This window comes from Columba livia, chromosome 25 (assembly GCF_036013475.1).
Source record: "Columba livia isolate bColLiv1 breed racing homer chromosome 25, bColLiv1.pat.W.v2, whole genome shotgun sequence".
NCBI lineage: Eukaryota > Metazoa > Chordata > Aves > Columbiformes > Columbidae > Columba > Columba livia.
In genome coordinates, this window is record NC_088626.1 from 3,761,029 (window position 1) to 3,780,889 (window position 19,861).

Sequence of the window (19,861 nt, forward strand, 5' to 3'; positions counted from 1 at the left end):
CCTAAAACCCACCAACTGCTTTTCATCCCTCTTTTCACCTCAGCTTTGCCACCTTTCACTGCTTTTCCCACTCTCACCGAGCCACCAGTTGCCGCCTCTCGTGATTAACCAGTTGCAGCCTGATCTCACAAAAGAAACATTTATTTCCAAAAATCCGTTTAGACAAACCGGACAATCAGAGAGACCATTTTGGGGGACGAGGGTTGGACTTTTTTCCTCTGCAGACATGCTACTATGGGAAGAACTTCACACAAAGCTCCCACCAGCTGCCCCACGCACCGAATACCAAACCCAGACTTATGGCCCCTACTGTATCGTGTTGCACAGAATCTGGAGCCTTTTTGTCTGGGATGGAAAGTTTGAAGGCAGAGACACCCGAGGTTCGTCTCTCAGCTGCTCTTGGGACTCACTGTCCCTTCTCTGAGATAGTGTGACTGCTGCGTTTGACTGCTGGGTGCGGTTTAGTTGCCAGCAGAGATGGTATTTTGGGTGGACACACCATGGAAAAAGAGCCTATTTGTGTGTTAAACTTTGCATTATAACCGCTGGCTTAATGATTCAGCTGGAGACAGGTTTTTTGAGGCAGAATGGTGCATTCTGTAGATTATTAACAGATACCTGAAGCCTGAGAGATGTTTGTGTGTTTTTTTTTTTTTTTTAATTATTATTTTAACTTGGAGTTTTTGGGCTGGGCACGGTTCTGGCTGGGACACGGCAAAGCTAAAAATAAAAACCTGTCAGCCCTGCAGAAATATGCGGTAAATAGCGGATACTCTGCGTCTGTACTCGTTGGTGCGCTTGGCTGGGGCAGCAAGATAAAAATAACAATAAAGATAAGCAGCAAGCGGGCAGCCTTTTGTGTGTCTGTCAGCAATCCCGTCCCAGGCACTACAGACAGTAGGAACTGGTACCGGCTGCTTTGCTTTTGACTTCCACATCTGCAAAGCTGCCTCGTTTTTCTGGCAAGCAGAATTTTGCTTGGCCTTCTGGGTTTTTTTTTGTTGTTGTTTTGTTTTTTTTTTTTGATGTGGCTTCAGGCTGGGCTTTGGGTTTCCGAGCTCCCTTCATGATTTGGGTTTAGAGTGTGTTGTAATTAGGCTTAGGCAGGTTGCCTTAATGATGGTGGGAGTTATTAATATCTGGGTGAAGGGATGTGTGTGGACCTGCCCAGGGATTCTCTCCACATGCTATTTTTTGCTTTTCAGAGAGCCAGGAAAGAGGCAAAGAAGCCGTCCCACTTCGCAATTGAATTTCTAAGCAGAGGTCTGCAAACAGGCTTAACAAACCAGAAAAAAACTCAGTATTACAGCTGGGAACTAGGAATAGTGTGGAGATGGGACTCAGCACCTCGTTAGATGTCCCATCCCCAAGCTGTGTGAGGGATGTCATGTTTTGGGGCTTTTCAGTCTTCAAAAGAAAACCTTCTCTGTGGGTTTTGCATGCACAGTGTGTCCCTAGGGGGGTGACATCAGCTCGTGTTGCCCGATGCGTGTCGTGGGTGGACACGGACCTGACTCAAACATCCCGTCTTGGGGGTTGGCCTAGATCTTAAATGTGAAAAAGCCTCATCCCTGTTCCAGCTTCCAGTGATAAAATAACTTGGCACTTGGATTAGGGGAAGGAAAATGCAGGTTTGGGGGTATTGTGCCCATTTACACAGAATATTTTGTTTTTTCTGCATCAGTCTCCATCTGTTGAATGATCCTTTGACATGTTCCCATCAGCTGTGGTTGTTACTATTTGTAACAGGTGGGAATTTTCCTCACTTTATTTCAGGAGAGAGCTCTCTATGAGATGCACAAGAAACATTTCAGGCTGTAAATTGTCGGTTTGAATTGAGGTCTCCGTGCACACCCTGGGGCTTATCCCATGGTTCAAGCTGAGCATTGGACTCCGTGATCCTGAGGGTCTGTTCCAACTGAAATGATTCTGTGATCCTATGATTGCTTGCGAGAAGACAGTTGTCTTTTCTCTGCACGTCTCACAATTGCAGTGTCTTTAGGGCATAAAACACGGAGGACAAAAAGGCAGCATGGTTATATATATGTACACACACATAGACATATTTATTTTCTTAATGCTGACTTCTGTTAGACTCACAACCTGACACAAACTGTTGTGCGTGGGGTGTGTGGAGCAGATCTTTTCTTGCCTTATTCAGCTTTCTAGACCATTTTGAGACATGGAGTTTCATTTTAATGTTGAATTTGGTTTGGCAGCTCGGAGTGAATCAATTTGGCTCTGGTTTGTAGCACCTTCTTGTGTATTGGCAGCACAGCTCCTGCGGAGTCGTTGGGACAAGTTTCTTAGTCCAACCCTTGGGTTAAATAAACCCTTTGATATCGCCCATTCTTTCCATCGGCACCTGGAGCTGGTGATTTTGTACAAACCCAAATCCCCAGGCAGGCTCGTTGTGTTCCCCCTTCTCCAAGGGAGAAAACGTCTTAAGGCGACAAAAACGATGAGAAGTGGAAGCTTAAGCAGGAAAAAAATAGTGTATTCTGGATCTTCCAACAGCTAATTTGGAGGCTGAATAGTCAAAAAGCTCCAAAAGTCATCTCTGTTTTATTTGCAGAAACTGTTTTGTGCTCAGCAGGGTCTGATGTTTGGCTGCTTTAAAAAAAATGAGCTGTTTCCTTGCTCTATGTAAATCTTGTCATGCAACCCTCCAGCGTTTGTATCTTGCAGTGAATCCATTTTAGGAGTCTGATTTCTACACCAGAAGGGGAGAGAAAGGACCAGCAGCAAGGAACAATTGATAAACCACCCCCAAAGTGCCCCCCAACGTGTAGGTTTGTTCCCAACAAGCCAAGTTTCCCCTCTTCTTATTTTATTTACACTCCTCTGAGTGTATGTTCATACATTTGCTGACCAACGAAGCCCTTGGGATGAACAGCTCCAGTGAAAATTATCCACTGTAACAGGGCAAAAAGAGTAGATATATCCATGTACATATAATAAACGTGATGTTTTATGCAAAAGGCAGCGGGTTAGAAAAGAAAAAAAGTTTCCCTGATTAAAACAAAATCCAGAAAGTGGAAGTGAATAATTTCAACCCTTCCTCTGAGATCAAAATGTCTGCAAAATTCTTTTTTCCCTTCAAACTTAGCAAGCTAGCAGAACTTTTTCTGACGGAATCCTGTCTGCACAGCTCCAGACATCTCCAGGTTGTGAAAAACATTTCAGTGCGGTCACTCTCTTTTCCAGACCTCCGCAGGCTTCCAAAACCTATTGCAGAGATGTCACCTTGGGCAGTTTAGGAAATCACAGTGGTCGCTTTTGGCATGGATGGTTAATTAATGGCAACCGAAGTCTGGCTCAGTTCAGAAATCCTGGTTTTAGGTGAGCTGGGTTGTGGAGCAGCAGCAGAAAACCATTGTGCGGAGATGCTGGGGTGCTGGGGATGAGCTGGGACTGGGCAGAAATTGAAGCTCCTGAAGCTGAAAACATCGATTTTTCTGGATTTTTTTGAACTGGATATCCCTCTGGATGTTCAACCAAGAGCGACAGGTAAAATGGAATTAAAGGTGGGAGGAGGGAAGTGCAAGACTGGTTCATTTCCCTGGGAGGTGGGATGGACTGGGAGATCCTTGCAGAGAGCAGGGAAGCGCCTGCCAATGTTGTATTCACAGTTTAGGAGAGAAATGCAACTCTGTCCCAGTTTTCCATTGTATCCTGGGCTGAACAGGCAGTGAGCATGGCAGAGACCAACCAAACCTCACTTGTGTTGGGACACGAGCCACTGTGGAGCACATGAAACTAATCCCAAGGACGGTGAGCGAGCGGCACAGCGAGAGATGGTAAAACAGCACAGAAAAAAGCCAGCACATCACAGACTGGAGTGATGAGACTGAGTGGGTTGAGCGCTGGAGCTTTCTGAGGATGGTGGCACCTTCGTGAGCAGCCGACGGAGCTTAGGTGAGTGTGTTGGAGTAGAAGCTGAAGCTTTCGGAGACCGTTTTGGAGTCGCTGCGGGAGGAACCGTTGGAGGTCATGTCCACAGAGAGACGCTTGGCCTTACTGCTCTCCTCCAGCTCTTCTTCGGCTGCACCGACCGCCGAGGACACGGTGGTCTCGATCCGGCTGACCTTGTACATGCTGCTCTGTGTCTGCAGGTATCTGGCCGACTTCATTTCCAGGCCCTCGTACTCACCAGCGCTGATGAACGGGCACCATCGAAACGCGTGTTTGAACCCCACACGAAACCTGGGTGGGGATGGAAGAGAAGGGGAAAGGCAGAGGTGAGGGACGTGGAGGTGGCAAAAGGACCTTGCTAGAAGGGGGAAGACAGAGCTAAGATGCTGCTAAGCAACAACAAAATCAGTATTTTTCACTAAGGAGAGGAAAAAAAAAGCTGATAAATCCTAATGAGGAGTTGGGACTGTTTGATACCTGCCCTCAAACCCACAGGGGCTTTAGGAAAGACTTATTTTATTGTGTTGTCCCTGCATCTGCAGGAAGCATCTCCTGGCAGAGGGTGGGACAGAATCACCCTGGAAAAACTCTCCATCCCTACTCTCCTCCATCTGTATCTCTCCCCTCTTCCCCTCCGTGTTGCATCAAGATGCTCCTGAGCGTCACCTGCCCCCCCACCTGTCATTGAGGCAGCAGTAGATGATGGGGTTGTACATGGTGGAGCTCATGGCCAACCACATGACGGCAAGGTAGACCTGCTGGATAAACTTCTGCAGGTACCACTCAGGGTTGAAATACTGCAGGGTGAAGTAGATGTGGTAGGGCAGCCAGCACAGTGCGAACGTGCACACCACGATGATCATCATCTTCACCACCTGCAAGGAGAAGAGAGGGGAAGCAGAACTACCCGTTGGACATCCCACCCTCCACAAGGGGCCACCTCTTTCTGCCTTGGAGACCTTTCCAACCATGAAGAGGCAAGGGAATCTTTGGCAGCAGGCTGGCTGTCTTGGTGAGGTGAGCTTTAAACTGAAGGACTCAGAGGCCAAGGATCAAAGTAGTAGCGCTCATGACATTGCAGCCAACTGGGGAATAAGCCAGGCCAACCAGAGCAGTGACAAATGTTCCTTAGCTGCCTCCCAAGAGGAAAAGCAGAAGACCAACCACCCGAAGTGTGTGTACCAGGGCACGCAGCCTGGGGCACAAACAGGAGGAACTGGAGCTCCATGCACAGTCAGACAGTTATGATATCATACAAATAACTGAAACATGGTGGGACAACTCACATGGATTTCAAATGGTTATAAACTGCTTTGTAAGGACAGGCAGGGAAGAGGAGGAGGAGTTGTGCTTTATGTTAAGGAGAATCTGGAATGTATAGAAGCCAACTACAGTGATTGTGGAAGCCCTATAGAATGTGTCTGGGTCTAGATCCAAGGGAAATTCTACAGTAGGTGTCTGCTACTGATCTCCAAACCAACGCAGTAAGGCTGACAAAGCGATATTTGAGTCACTAAAGCAAGCTTTGGGTCCCTAGAACCTAGTTCTGCTAGGTGACTTCAACTACCCAGACATTTGCTGGAAGAACAATACAGCCCACATGTCATCCATCAAATTTTGGGAATGCATAGACGATGGCTTCCTTGTACAAATAGGTGTTCTAACCAGGAATGAGGCAGGGCTGGACTTGGCTACTCACAAACCAAGAAAACCTGCTTTTTAATATCTCAGTCGGTGATAGACTTGGCTGCAGCGATCGCAATTGGTCAACACCTTGTGTAAACCATGCGTGTTCATAAAGGACACTCTGCTCCATTAGCAATGACCACACAACAAGTCCTGACATGTTTCTACCCCTCAACGAGGTATTTTTGGCTGTGGTTAGTTGGGGTTGGGTGTGAATGATGCTCGGAACTCCTTACCTTCCGCTTGGCTGAGACCTGCTCATGGTAGCGGTCGGAGGAGTCACCTGGTATCTCGCTCGCCCAAAGGGTGATGCCGACTACGGTGTAGGCACATCCAATCACCAGGAGTGGCAAGAAGTAAATCAGGATGGTCATGCAGAAGTGATACCTGTAAAAAATGATGGTTGTTGAATGTGTCCTCTACTGATTTGGTAGAAGCTTGAGCTGGAAGGCCAAGTGCTTCCCAGGACAAAGTGAATTTGGCATAATTCCTGCAGAGCTCAGGCTGGGCAGGACTCCCTGTTTTCACCCCAATCTTTTCCAAGGCTCTGCTTCAGTGTTCGGCACCCTGGCATCTTCCATGGATGGGAGGTAGAGACCAGTGAAGAACTTTTGTTACCTTCATAAGGCAAGGACCTGAAGTGGCTCTACTCTCACTTCTACTCCATTTACACCCCAAATCATCCTGGAGCTAAATATTTCCTCTTATCACACCTTATATCTGGCAGCCTTGCAGGAGAAAAATGTGGCTTTTTTGACATATAAAGGATGGGAACATTAAGCTGAAGAAATAAAGGCTTTGCCTGTGGGGCAAATGCTGGGTCTTGGATGCAGTTTCCATAAATCCTGGTCCACCAGCAGTTAAGCTGGGCTCAGGTGGCACGAGGCATAACCAAAAACTGCAGTCTAAACCTTTGCCGTGAAGGTTTATTACAACTTTTCAGTGAATTCAGCATCTGGGTCAGTTTTCCACGATCTTTGCGTCTGTTTATAACAAGTATAAATAAGTCCAAGATGGAATGAGAGGGTCTGGATGGAGTTGTTAGCTCAGGCTTGAGGCTGTTTTATTAAGTCAGTAGGTTGTAATAGCCGCTGAGATTGTAGTGCATTCAGTAGAAGATTTATGTTAAATAGGAGTTGGTTTAAAAGGGAAAAAAATAATGTTGTTTCTAACAAACAGGATGGGGATGGACTGTTTGACCTTTCAGGATCCTTCCTACTGTCATTGTTTGTAAAAGAACCTTTCCCCTGCAGAAAGATGAGCGATAGTGGAACAGAAATGCCACTGCCTCGCGTGGTGCTGCTTTGTAAAGCCACCAGATCCGGAGCTAATTTTCTCCTGACAGTTTTAGGGTCTTTGCCTGTGGTTTTGGGGTGTGTGCCCAGCTCGAGTGCAAGGTCCTGCATCTGTTCAAGGTGGTTCAGGCCCTTGGCCACCCTCTGCTCTTGAATTTGCTCATCCTCCTGGGTGCTTTGATTGAATAATCTCTCTAAAACGTAACGACAGGGTCAGCCCTGCACTGCCATGCCATCTCCTCCTCCTTCTGGACCCGCAATCTCATTTGGCCTCCTCTTCACCCAGCGCTAATAGCATTTGAGCTGGATTTTGTAGGGCTGTTTTCTATTTTGCTAATTAAAGAGGCGTCTCTGTGGCTCCCTGATGAAGGTTTCGTTGTGGTTCCCATGTAATGCAGGGTCTTAAACCAGCTGCAAACAGCTGAGAGAGATGCAGTGATGCCCTGGAGAGGCTGTTCGATAACGTAACCACCACAGACCCATATTTTCAGAGCCGCCTGGGCATGGTAAGGACAGGGATTTCCAAAGACCCCCGTGACATTTTTCTTGGACCCTGAGCACTGAAAACCTGTCTCTATGTGAAACCATCCATGAGAACTGCAGGATCAGAGCATGTAGAGAAACCTGAGGTTTGTAATTTAAAGCTCTTTAGCGTGGGGTTTAGGGTCTTGTAGAGGGTGGAGGAGCCCGTAGGAGTGATGGGCAGCGACACTGGGGCTGCCATCTCTTTGGCTTTGCAAAGCTCAGATGCTCGCCATGGGCCGGTATCTCCCAGAGATTCCATTTACCAAGAGAAAGGACTCCCTGACTTTGGCAGAAATCCCCTATTTTCACTATGAACCAAAAAACCTGTTATTTTTCATCACGGCATTGCAAACAGGCCAGATTTCTTAAATAACGCCAAGGCCACGTGCGCAAGGGAGGGTGTTTGGCAGCGGCTCAACCACCTGTCCCTGCCAAGTTATTTTGGGGCAGTAAAGTAACATCTCAGGCTCTGCGCTGTGTAAGGGGGTTCATGTGCTTTAGAGAGATGCTGCTGAGCTGCAAGTTATTTTCAATCCACGCAAAATATTTGGGGTTTGGCTGCGTAAAACCTTCTGTTTAGTATCTGCTTTCCTGCCCTCATCTGTCTGCAAATGCTCAGGCTTTAAATCATCACTGTCCTGTCTGCGTGCGCTAAGCCAGTGGGATTTTGTCATGCTGGTCGTATTTATCACGGTGACCCAGAATAATTAAGGTTGGAAAACACCTCTGGAGATCAGCTGAGCCAGCCCCAGCATGGTTCTTACCATCTTTGTTTTGCAATGCAAATAAATAAGAAGATAAATGATACCGTCCAGCAAACTCATCTCGTTTTTCTTGCGGAGAGGCTTTGGCCAAGCTCAGGTTGGTTTTAAACCTCTCTTTGTGCATGTGTGTCCCCCGCTTTGGCTCCGGCACCATTTCACAGCGCTAATTCATTGCTCCACAGGACCGGAGATCACAAATGCCTTTTCGTTTTTATTTTTCCCTCTTTTTTCCTTTAACTCATGACCTTTAACTCACTGCATGACTTGTGGACTTTAAAAAGCAGAGGATGGCTGGGCTAGCAGACCAGCGGGGTTGCCCGGACCCTTTGGAAATGCCAGATTTAATTAGCCGGCACCTTAACGAGAAGGAAAGAGATTCCTGCTGAGCCCTCCCAGCCTGAGCTGATGCCACAGAACCTCTTTTTGTAGCTTGATTTTTAAGCAGTTGAGTGAATTTTAGGGCTTTTGGACTCGGTAAATCCTAAACTGTTTGTTTTTCTATTATTACCTGGCCAAGATGTCCCCAGTAAAACCCTATTTACCTCTTACAGGAATAACTCTTGTCCCTGGAAGCCGTTAGAGATATGAGTTGCAGGAGAGGTGCTGCAAAAACCCTTGTGTAAAAGTAAAACCCTGGGGGCAATGCTCATGGCCAGAATATAGCTGTTTTTACATGAGTTTTGCTCCAAGATGAGCATCCAAGAAGTGCAGGGAGCACAGTGTGGGGCGACGTTTGGGCCACAAACAGCACTAAACTCACCTAAATTAACCTTAATGTGCCCCAAGATGATACGGATGGAGATTTTTATTTACCGTTGAGTCTGTAACACTGACCGTTACTAGGGGAGGAGGGGGATTTCCCCATCCCAAGGAGCTTTGAGCTGTTCACATCCTTCCCTGCTCCCTTTTTTTATATATATGTATTTCTTCCTTCTATCTGGTGATTGTCCCCACTGCTGAAAGAGCCGAACTCACGTTTTTCCGTACACGTTCTCACTGTGCTCCGGCCACTCCACCAGACACACCAGCCGGCCCGGCAGCTCCTCCGTCACCGAGTAGTAACCCTGAGGGGACGCCAGCAGGAACGCCAGGACCCAGATGACACCGATGACAACCTTGGTGGCGGTGGCCGAGAGCCGGGGTTGCAGCGGGTGGATGATTGCCATGTACCTGCGAGGTGAGAAGAGGACAAATTAAGCCTGGAAAGTCCTGATGTTGCAGCTTTTGGGGCTTTTTTTAGGTCTCTGTCGCACGGGGGTTGTACTTTTGACACCCTTTTAATGCAGCATCTCAATCTAAAAGAGTGAGATGCTTCCAAAAAGAGATTAAGCAGAAAATACAGATTTATGCTCTGACCAGTTACTTTTTATTTAATCGCACACAATATTTAATTTAATTGCGCACAATAGAAACAAGAAGAAGGTGGATTATTAATAGAAATCACAAACTTTGAGTATTCAATAAAGTAACTTCGACGATGTTAGGCCCCAATCATGTATTCTTATTTAGCCCTTTGAAGCCTGAACAAAAGTGATATAGAATCAAGGTTTTACAAAGCTAATACAGTAGCATGTAGCAATTTATATCTTAAATACTTATCTAACAGGTTTTAAAAGTATTTGAGGTGTCTACAGGAACAAAGGACAGCAATTTTGCTGCAGAATAGCAGGTAGGAAGGAAGCGATTTTATAAAGTCTTCATAGCATTTCAATTCACTGAGGAATTTTTCCCACATAGTGGGAATTAGTGTAACTGAAATTAAGAGTTATTTTATCTCAGGGGTGTCAAACTGATTTTCACCAGGGGCCACATGGGTCAGATGTAATTTTAGGACTGTATGAATGTCACTAGTCCACGAGGTTGATGTGGCCCCCCGTGAAAATGAGTTTGATGCCTCTGCTCTATCCAAGAATCTGGAGCTGACGCTTCTTTTCTCTACAGACTAGTTAGTTCACACAAGCAAACAGCATCAAATAATCCCTTTCTGTAGGATTCCCCAGCTGATACTCTAATTCTCTTGCAGCTTATAACTTGAATTTACTTTATTTTAATCTTGCTGGAGACTCATAGCTGAAAAACAGCTTCACTAACACAACCAGCATCTGCAGAAAATAACTTGTACAAATCCAGCCCTGTTTAGCAGCACCTTCTATAAAATCACCTCTCTCTGGTAGATCAGTGTTATGGGAGAACCAAAAGGAAGAGTTTTGCACCAGCGTGGGATGGGTGACCTGCGATATCACCGATATCTGCACCGCTCCAGGGCTCTTTTCCCCGAACATCACTCGTCATGCGCAAGGAAAGCTCCCGCGGCGATGAGGCCGATTGAATTTATCCCTCTGCAAATCTGGTTTTGCAGAGCTGGCAGCAGCCAGCAGCGCTGTAAGGATTAAGTGAGTACGTCACCAATTGTTTTATCTTATTTCCCCTCTGCTCCGCGTCAAGCTTCGGGAAGAGGAGAAACATCGCATTGCTCTGTGTGTTATTGCCCGAGGCCTTTGCAGCCTCCTTGATTTCTCCCTTCATCCCTTGTCCTTTCAGAGAATGGACAGTTTTTGCTTTTAATTTTTTCCTAGACAGCAAATACTCCTTGTGTTGCATTTTTGAGTGACCACTGGCGGGGACAAAGATGTAGGGATTAATATATAAATATAATACGTGGGATTTACTGCTGTCATCTCTTCCTCTGTCCCTGGGTACCAAACCTTCTCAATTTTGCAGCTGAAAATCCCCCTAATCCACCTGATAATTATCCCTTAAATCTATTTGGTACTTGAAGCTGGTTAGAAAGAACCAAGGCAATGGATTTTGGTGCTGGGGATGCATCAAGGTCTCATGGTTTCTGCGTCGGTATTTTTAATTTCTTCATCATTGTGATTGGCTTCATGGGACCCTGCAAGGACTTGTCTCCTTCCTCTTCCTCATCCTCTAATGCCTGGTGTTGGCTCAGCCCCTTGTTTGCAGAGCTGGATGAGGTTCAGGTGGGTTTTATTATGGGGTTCCGAGCAGGTTTCCCTGGGTTTTTGCTCCCAAGCAGCAAAAAGGCAATGTGCCCAAGTTTGCTGCTGGTGCTCAACCTGATGGTTCAAGCTCAAGCATTCAATGGGTGGAAAGTGAGGGATTTCCACCAAAGTTGGGTTGTTTCTGGTGAAATATTCACTTGGAGAAACATCTGAGGCTGAGAAAGCAAAGCCAGCACTTGGTTACAAGAACCAGAAATGCTTTTGCATCTCCATCTTTATTTCTGCTGCTGCATTTTGGAGGATTTCCTCATCACTTTGAAGCACTTTGCGTCAATAGAAGCCATTGTGGTTGATAAAACATCCAAATGATGGTTGTAACGATGAACTAAACCCCAAGAACGTCACCTAGAGGCCTTTCCAACCACCATCGCCTTGTTTGCAGCTCCGTTTCGTGGAAGAAAAGAGACGGGAAAATCCATCCGACCGTGCTGGTGTTGCAAGGAGAGGGGTCAGGAGGGAACAAACTAGTGGCACTTTAAGGAAAACTGTCCCCAAATCCTATTTTTTGGCAGCGTTTTCCAAACTGTAGGTCCTGAGCGACCTCTGAAATATTTGGGGGTGCTCTGAGTTCAACCAGAAGTCAGGTTAAAAGGGGAATATTAACAGTTCTCCCAGACAGGGGCTCGGATGGGGAAGAGAAAAAATGTCATGAAAAGGGTCTGAGCTGGTATTAGAGACCGTAGGAAAACCTGGAGATAGATGGAAATGTACAAACATCCTGAAAATAATTAGACCATTATTTCAAATTAAAATATTGTATAATGATATAATAATTGTATCGCTAAGCAGAAAATTGTCGTAACATTTTAATAACTGCTTCCTTTATTTTTTCTTTTCCTTTTTTCCTCTGCTTGGCAAGAACGTTTGATGCGAAATCAAACCAGAGAGAGGGGGGAGAGCAGAGAATATGGTTTTGTGGCCACCTTATTTTTCTCAAATAATTCTCTTTTCATTGCAGACTGATCAGACTTCCCATGTTTCTCTACCCAATAGGTTTGTGTCTATTCCTGTCTTTGAATTTTTAGGTCTTTTTTTTCCATCCAGACCACATATCCCCAAAAGCCAGTTTGTTTTCTTGCAATTCTGCTCATCTTTAAGCCAACAACTCCCCATGGTGTGTTTCTACGGTGGCATTTTGTTTCCCCTAAAATAAAATCTTCATTCCGAGCAACCGAACGCAAAGCAGAAAAGCACCCCCTGGGTTGTTTTCTCCCCTCCACGTAGGTTTGATCTCCAGGCAAGGCAGTGGTCGGTGCAGTAGCAAAACCTCCATCAATCACGTCTTATCCGGCAAGAAAAACTATGTGTCAATCATGACTTTGCTTCTCAGGGAAAATAACCAAATGAGTTTATTATTAATGAGTTTATTAGCTCGTATTTCTCCTTGCAAAGTGCCTCTCTGTGTCCTATTAGGTTGGTTGGTTGGTTTGTAGTGGTTTTCCCCATCTGTGATAAAATGGGCTGTTGGGGTTTGCTGGGATGTGAGGAAGAGGAGCCTGAGCATCCTGCAGCAGGTGACAAACCACCACGGGGCTTCGAGTCCTCATTTTTCATAGGGAACTGGCTCTTGGTTGCAGATTTATGAGCGAATTTCCTGCATTAGGGAAAGGTTTTGTTCATGGGGCCATTTACCCGCAGGTGTTAAGTTGTGCAGACCTAATGATACTATTCCTCAAAGTAAAATTACGTGCAGTTTCTCTCTAAAGCGATGGCAATGCCACATTTAAGCACAAATTACGATTTGCAAACTCAGGAGAGACCCGGTGTCCTCGCGGCTGCATTTTCTTTGTACCTTTCCCACCATGTTTAACGTTTTAAATCCCCCATATTTAATGATTTAGGCACTAAAACACTCACCTTTCCACCAGGCGCCATTTGATGACGTTTGCTGTTGTTTTAATATTTTATTGCGGTTTGGGGGGGTGTTACCATGACGATGCAATAGTATTTAAGTACAATGTTGTAGCAGGGTAGCTCCGAGCCTATCGGTTATTAAATAGATATTGCATTCGAGGCAGCGGAGCCATTTATTAATTGTGTCTGGAGATCTGGAGTCTGCCTGGCTCACTAACATTACCCAATTGTTTCCACCCTCATGGAGATGAGATTAATACAATAGCAAAAATTTATGAAGCTTTTTTCATGCCAGGGTTTCCTTATCTGCTTCATTAAGTAATAAGGATGTGACAGATAAGAGATGAGTAAGAAAGAGGCTGCAGAGTTGGTATTTTGCACAATTACCCATCCTGAGCAGAGAGCGCAGAGTCAGCCCTGGGGGAATTTGCAACCAAATGGGAGCAGATGCCGGATTGAGGTGGGTCAGATACCTCCAGCACCGCTTTGGGTCCTTCCTATGTAAAAGCCAAACAGCTTCTTCACAGAATAAAACCTGCCTTTTTGCTTTCTGCGAGGATTACATCGCAGCCATGTGGGTGCAAAAATACCATCACTCGAGCAGGTTTGCAAAGCAACGCTTGGCCGCATCACGCCGGTCCCAAATTCCTCATATCTGAGCGATGGTTGAGAGCCCCGTGTGCTCGAAATAACGTGGGGGACGAAGCCACTGCGAGCAGCCACGTCCTTCTGTTTATCACTTTGACATAAACCAGCGCCCATCCAACCTGTGGGACGTACAGCGAGACCCGAGTGATGCTCGATGCCTGATGAAGTGTCTTTGTCAAGCAGGAGGCTGCAGGTTTCTCACCAGCATCTCTCTTTTTGAAAGCAGGGCGCTATTTCCCTTGAGCGTGATCAAAAGGGACATGTCACTGTCACCGAACAGCGACCTGAGTTGCGCCAACAGCTTTGCAAACTCCCCTGAATGGCAAACACCATGGCACGCTGGGTTTTAAAAGCCCAGATGCAGGTGAAATGGGATAAAACCGCAGCACCGGGGTGGGATGGGAGAGGAGAACCCGAAGCACAACCCAGCCCCGCTGCAACACTCTGCGGATGTTATGTGAGGCATCATCTATACAACCTTATCAACCAGTTAGTCCTGGCACTGGTTTGTAGCTGGAGAACAAAGTAACATTAAATACAGGGCTGGTGACCCAGGAGACCTGGCACATGAGTGGTTCCCACTGGACTGTTAAGAAATTAAGAAGAAATGAAGGAATAAATTAAGAAAATTATGGGATAAAGCAAATATCTCACCAGAGGCCCTCGTGCTCCTATCGTGGCTTGTGCCAGCACCCAGCCTGCAGGTGAGCACCACGATCACCCCAAAAGTGTGGGCAAAGATGTAGTTTATTTTTTGACAGCCTGAATTAATATCTGGTAGGTATTGAGGGGGATTAATTCTGGTTAATCCCCATCAGATCAGGGACTATTGCTGGGAGCTGGGGCATAAACCAGCCTTGATGAGCGAGGCCTCACCACGGCGTTCCCTTGGCCATCCCCAAACTGGGAAATGGATGTTCTGAGCCAGCTCCGTGCTGCGGATCCAGCACCTTTGGAGGGTTTTTTGTTATTTGGCAATGCTGGATTTTTCAGGAAGACAAAAAGCTGGCTCTAAACTCAGATTCTTTTCCCTTCCCTCTTGCTCTTTCCTCTTCCAAATTCCATCCCACGATTACACAGCGCTGGGCGCAAAGTCCTGCTCTGCAAACCTCAGAAGTCCATTAAGTCAAGATTTAAAAAAAAAAACCCAACCCTAGTGCTATATTAGGGTGTAAATGACTAATTAATCTGTCTGTGTGCTGCTGTAATTTGTCCTCTCCGGAGGGTTTCTTATTGCAGTAATCACCTCTTGGGGAAGGCCTGAGGTCGCTGAGCTGATGAATATATTCCTGATATTCAGCTGTTTCGTCCAACCTGGGAGTTCAAGCTTGCAAGCAGTAAATAATTTTCCGAGCCAGTTTTTCCGCTGCAAATAATATGGGCTTGGGGAGATATTACCAGGTCTCGGCTGCACCTTTGCAATTTTCGGAGCCTCGGTGGTGAATGGAAGTTGGCGGATTGGATGGGTTTTCTGCAGCTCCTGCTGGCAAATTGATGAATCTTGAGACACCTCATATAATTTGCCAACTCATTTGGAAATCAAAAAGGGAAATATAAGGGATATAAAGGTTTGATTGCCCAGCGCTGCATTGGTGGAGGTCGGAGAGGGGTATTTTAATGTGCAAACCCAGCAAATTGGTGTAGGAGCTGCAGGTCAGTGCCACTATATGTCATATTTATAGCTGTTTTAATGCACAAGACACTTTGCAGAAAAAGGGAAATCACTTTGTGTTAAATAACCCAAGTCTGCACAGTTTGTCTTGTGACAGGACTCTCACCCTTCTCACCATAATTTGTTCGGTCTGTGGTGTTTTCGGCTTAGCTCACTGGAATTTTGAGATCTGATTCTGCGAGTAATCCAGGATTTTCACCTTCGGCTGCGTTCCTGATCGTTCATCATCACGAACTCATTCCCCCATCGGATCTTTGCTGACGATGCTCAGAAGTTAATCCAGATCCCAAGGGGTGAGAAAACATCAACAGTTTAGCTAACGATGCTCCATCCCATGTGTTGTAGATATTGCAACATAGTGATGTCCAGAATTTTGGCTTTTTAAAACATTTTATTTAAGTGTGGCTGCAAATTAGCTCAAACTCACCCTGGGCACTGCCGGGCTCTCACTTTTGCTGGAAGATTGGGAAAAAACCAGGATTTTCTGTCTCTCTTTCAAGTGATTTAATTCCCAAGGAGAGTTTGAAGCCGGAAGGGGATATATGATATGCTCTGGCACCAATATACCCCAAAACAGCGGATACGGTGAATTTTATAGCACCAAAGTGACCCATTTGGGCCCCACTTTTGCAGGATGCTGAGCAGCAGCATCGTGGCTTTTCCTGCACAGACTGTACCAGCTGCCAGCCTGGACTCCTGAATTTCCTGCTATTGTTGTCAGCTTCGGAATAACAGTCCTTATAGGATTAACTTATTTCTTCACTGCTTGTGCCCAGGGTGAAGTAGATTCCGGTGCAAGAGCGCTCAAGCAAAAGCTTTTTCCTTCTTGCACAAACCCACAGTGACTCCTGCAAAAAAAGCCATTGGGGGGATCAAACCCGTGGCCCCACTTCTCTCAACGCCTCTTTTTACGGCTGTGCCGGGTCTTTCCAAGGCACTTTCGTACCCTCCATCGAGGATGTTCTGGAAATTGCTTGTAGAGAGCAAAGCGGGATTGATTTAGGGGAGCGATCTGCAGAATGAGGCTCCTCCGAGCCCCCGAATCCAACCGCTCCGATAGATGGTTTAATACAGTTTGCGAACACGAGGCACAATCTATTCTGCTTTTCTGCTTTTTGATGAAAAACAATCTGCAGTCACGTTTAATTTCAGATACATCCTGCCTGTGAATAACTCATTTTCCTGAGCCTACCTGGCTCTGCTGCTCCAAATTCAGGTATTTCCTTGTCCTCACATGGATTTTGCTGCTTTGCCAGAACAAATTCTTCCCTTTTAGGCTCCTGGAACAAGTTCCTGCATTTTATGTGTTTAAGTCCCTATTGTCAGGTCTGGTGCACAGGAAAACAAGCGATTTTGTAGATAATGTTGCATGCTGCTTGCCTGAGGCGGCATAGAATGGACTTTGCTGCCTTCACCTTCCCAGTCTCCCAATTTGCTGGGAATTTGGGGTTAAGAAATGCAGCAGGTGTTTGCACAGCAAAGCTGCAGCTTTTTTTGGGTATTTCTCGAGCACACACAGGTTTTACAGCCATGGGAAAACCAAACCTCTGTCATGGGGTTTGCAGATGCAAGAAGAAAGCTGAAAATGCCAATTTCTCCCCTAAAATTCAGCCTCGGGCTCCCTTTGCTGCCTGTTTTACACAGGCTGTTCCAGCTTTGCTTTTGTGGTTATTCCAGGGTGTGGAGTGAAGGCTGAAACCCGAACTGTTAAAATAAAGTCATCTCTAAAATAGAATCATCAGAACCTGAAAGAGGCTTTGCTGGCTGATCCCAAACATCTTTAAGACGTTCCTGGGGTAGGAACAGAGCCACGCTGGTACTATTCCTGTTGTTATTTATTATTGCCTTAATTCTTCTCTTATCTCTGATATGAAAAGTTGCCTATGTCTGATTTATTTTGGGCAGAGGGTCTTGTAACCGCTCCAGAGCGAACCGAGAACCTGAGCTTGTTTTTAAGGCAGAGCATCCTCCCTTTCTGGCTCCGTTTCCTGAGCTGTCAGCGCCCGAGTTGTGACAACGCTATAATTTCTCGCAGGGAAATATCTCTGCCAGTTTGTGCGGCGCTTTGACATCGGCTCCAAATGCGCCGGCATACGGCAATGCAAATCTTCCCCCCCCCAGCACGTGTATCCCCAGCCAAAATGTCTTTTATTCCTTGGGAAAAAGGATCAAAAAAAGGTGTCGCAGAGCTGGAGAAATATGTTACGCTGGAAAATCTGTTGCGCTCAAAACGCTGCTACTCGAGAGGGAATTGCAAAGCGGCTCGAGAGCCTTGATTAGCGCTGGTGTGAAAATGCCATGGAATAAAAGATTTCTCGGAGGGGAGAGAAGAGGGAGCTGCGCAGAGGAGGTGATGGGTGCGTGGATGTTTTGTGGCTCATCTCTGTGGTGACATGGGCAGCGTCCCCTGTGCCATCGCACCAAGCACTGGCCAAACTTTGGATCGTGGCAAGAGGCAAGTGGGATCTTGTTCTACCAGGCAATGAAAAGAAACTAAGCTGTGCTGGCTGCAGCTAAATAAGAGAAATTCCTGGCACCCAGCTCTCCCAAGGGCCTGATAAAATCAAGGTGGGTTTGCTTGGGGGAGAATGGTGACACAGAACAACATCCACCCGCCAAGGCGAGATGTTTTCCCCAAGCCCAGCCTTCTCTCCAAGGCTCCTTAGATGCTTTCCAACCCAGATCAAGCAACAAGAAACGATCCTGCAGCACAGCGGAGGTGCGTCCAATGCAAGCACGTATTTTATGGCATGAGATGATGCCATTTTGTGCTAAGTTTTCCACAAGGAGGTTAGGAAAGGAAGGGAGAGAACGGCGACACCGCACACCCAGCACACACTACCGACGCACACGGGGCTTACAAAGCATTTTCTTGAGCTCCTTTACAGAGCAGACAAACCATTCCCCAAACCACCTGCAAGCAGGGAGGGGAGAGGGATTCTTTCTACCCCTCTTTTACCAAAATCAGTTTTATTTTAATTGCAACATTCTCCCATAACCAGAGAGCAGATGGAGCTGAGCGCAGCCCCCAAGTACCGGGGAGGGTTTGGGATTTGATGCTCAGAGCTCACCTGTCCAGGGCGATGGCTGTCATGGAGTAGATGCTGGCGAAGACGGCGGCGATGGGGAAGAAGTTGTGAAACTTGCAGTAGAGCAGCCCGTAGTACCACTCGTTGTGGACAGCGTAGGTGAAGTTCACCACCGTGTTGAAAGCCGACATGGAGGCTTCGGCGAACGCCAGGTTCACCAAGAAGTAGTTAGTGACGGTTCGCATCCTTTTGTGAGCCAGGATGATCCACATCACCACCACGTTCCCCACCACCGACACCACCACGATGAGGGCATAGGCGACGGCCCACAGGGCAACCTGCCACGGCGGCTGCACGAACTGGTTCGAGAAGGACTCGTTGAGGGAGGTGTTGAGCAACCACTGCTGCTCCAGCTCCGCTTCCAGCGGCGGAACGTTCTCCATCGCCCCAGGACGCGGCCAGGCCCAGCACACCAGTGTTTTGGGGCGCAGGTTCTGCTGGTTTGGGGTGCAGCAGGATCAGGGTGCAAGAGGCTTGGGGTGCGGATCCCTCCTACTTCAGGGTGCAGCCTTTTTGGGGGTGTGTGACTGGTTTAGGGTGCAGGTGCCTCCCAGTTTGGGGTGCACGGCTAGTTCAGGGTGCGGGGCCCGCCTGGGCAGCCTTTTTGGGGTGCGTGGCTGGTTTTGGGTGTAGGTGCCTCCCAGTTTGGGGGACAGCTGGTTTGGGGCGTACGTCTCTTCTGGTTCAGGGTGCAGCCAGTTTGGAGTGCAGGACCCCTCTGGTTTGGGGTGTGGTCATTTTGGGGTGTATGGCTGGTTCACGGTACGGATCCCTCCTATTTTGGGCACAGCTGGACTGGGGTGCACGGTTGGTTCGCGATGCAAGTATCTCCCAATTCAGGGGACAGCTGGTTTGGGGTCCATAGCTGGTTAAGGGTGCAGGTCCCCCCTGATTTGGGCACAGCTGGACTGGGATTTACAGCTGGTTCAGGGCACAGGTCCCTCCTGGTTTGGGCACAGCTGGACTGGGGTGCACAGCTGGTTCAGGTACAGCTGGACCGGGATTCACAGCTGGTTTGGGGTGCAGATTCCTCCCGATTCAGGGTACAGCCAGTTTGGGATGCAGGTCCTGCCCAGTTCAGGACTGGAGCAGGATGCGGATCCCTCTCGATTCAGCACTGGAGCAGGATACGGGATGCAGGTCCCTCCCAGTTCGGGATACAGGTCCCTTCCAGTTCACAACCGGTTCGGGATGCAGGTCCTTCCCAATTCAACGTGCAGTTGTTTCAGGATGTGAATTCCTCCCAGTTCAGAACCAGAGAGGGATGCAGATTCTTCCCGGTTCGGGATGCAGGTGCCTCCCAGTTCAGAGCTGGAATGGGAGGTGGAATGCGGATCCCTCCCGTTTTGGGGTGCAGCCTGTTGGGGGTGCAGGTCCCTCCCGGTTCGGG

General features: G+C 47.2%; 2 protein-coding genes across 17 annotated transcripts in view; one reads left to right on the plus strand and one right to left on the minus strand.

The window, feature by feature from the left end:
• LOC102087877 (tetraspanin-15) overlaps positions 1-19,861 on the plus strand; it is an 84,345-nt gene that overhangs the window by 6,504 nt on the left and 57,980 nt on the right. For 4 of the 16 annotated variants that reach the window (XM_065040651.1, XM_065040652.1, XM_065040658.1 and 1 more), the window contains exons 1-2: positions 9,224-9,362; positions 10,360-10,578. The exons of 11 other annotated variants lie outside the window; for them this stretch is intronic. The gene's annotated coding sequence lies outside the window, so the exon portion shown is untranslated. Of the gene's footprint in view, positions 1-9,222; positions 9,363-10,359; positions 10,579-19,861 lie in introns of those variants that run through there. One more of the 16 variants, XM_065040655.1, reaches the window with a different exon arrangement.
• On the minus strand, positions 126-18,854 carry TACR1 (tachykinin receptor 1). Its single transcript, XM_005505248.3, has 5 exons — positions 18,454-18,854; positions 9,161-9,355; positions 5,838-5,988; positions 4,594-4,790; positions 126-4,206 (listed from the first exon to the last, which is right to left on the minus strand). Exons 1-5 carry the CDS (start codon positions 18,852-18,854, stop codon positions 3,915-3,917), a joined length of 1,236 nt encoding a protein of 411 aa, XP_005505305.1. The 3' UTR covers positions 126-3,914.

Excerpts from the sequence above, each read along its gene's own strand:
- TACR1 (XM_005505248.3), bottom strand. The coding sequence starts at position 18,854 with ATGGAGAACGTTCCGCCGCTGGAAGCGGAGCTGGAGCAGCAGTGGTTG. Across the intron at positions 9,356-18,453 it reads ACAGCCATCGCCCTGGACAG|GTACATGGCAATCATCCACC; the intron begins GTGAGCTCTGAG and ends CTCACCTCGCAG. Across the intron at positions 4,791-5,837 it reads AGGTCTCAGCCAAGCGGAAG|GTGGTGAAGATGATGATCAT; the intron begins GTAAGGAGTTCC and ends TTCTCCTTGCAG.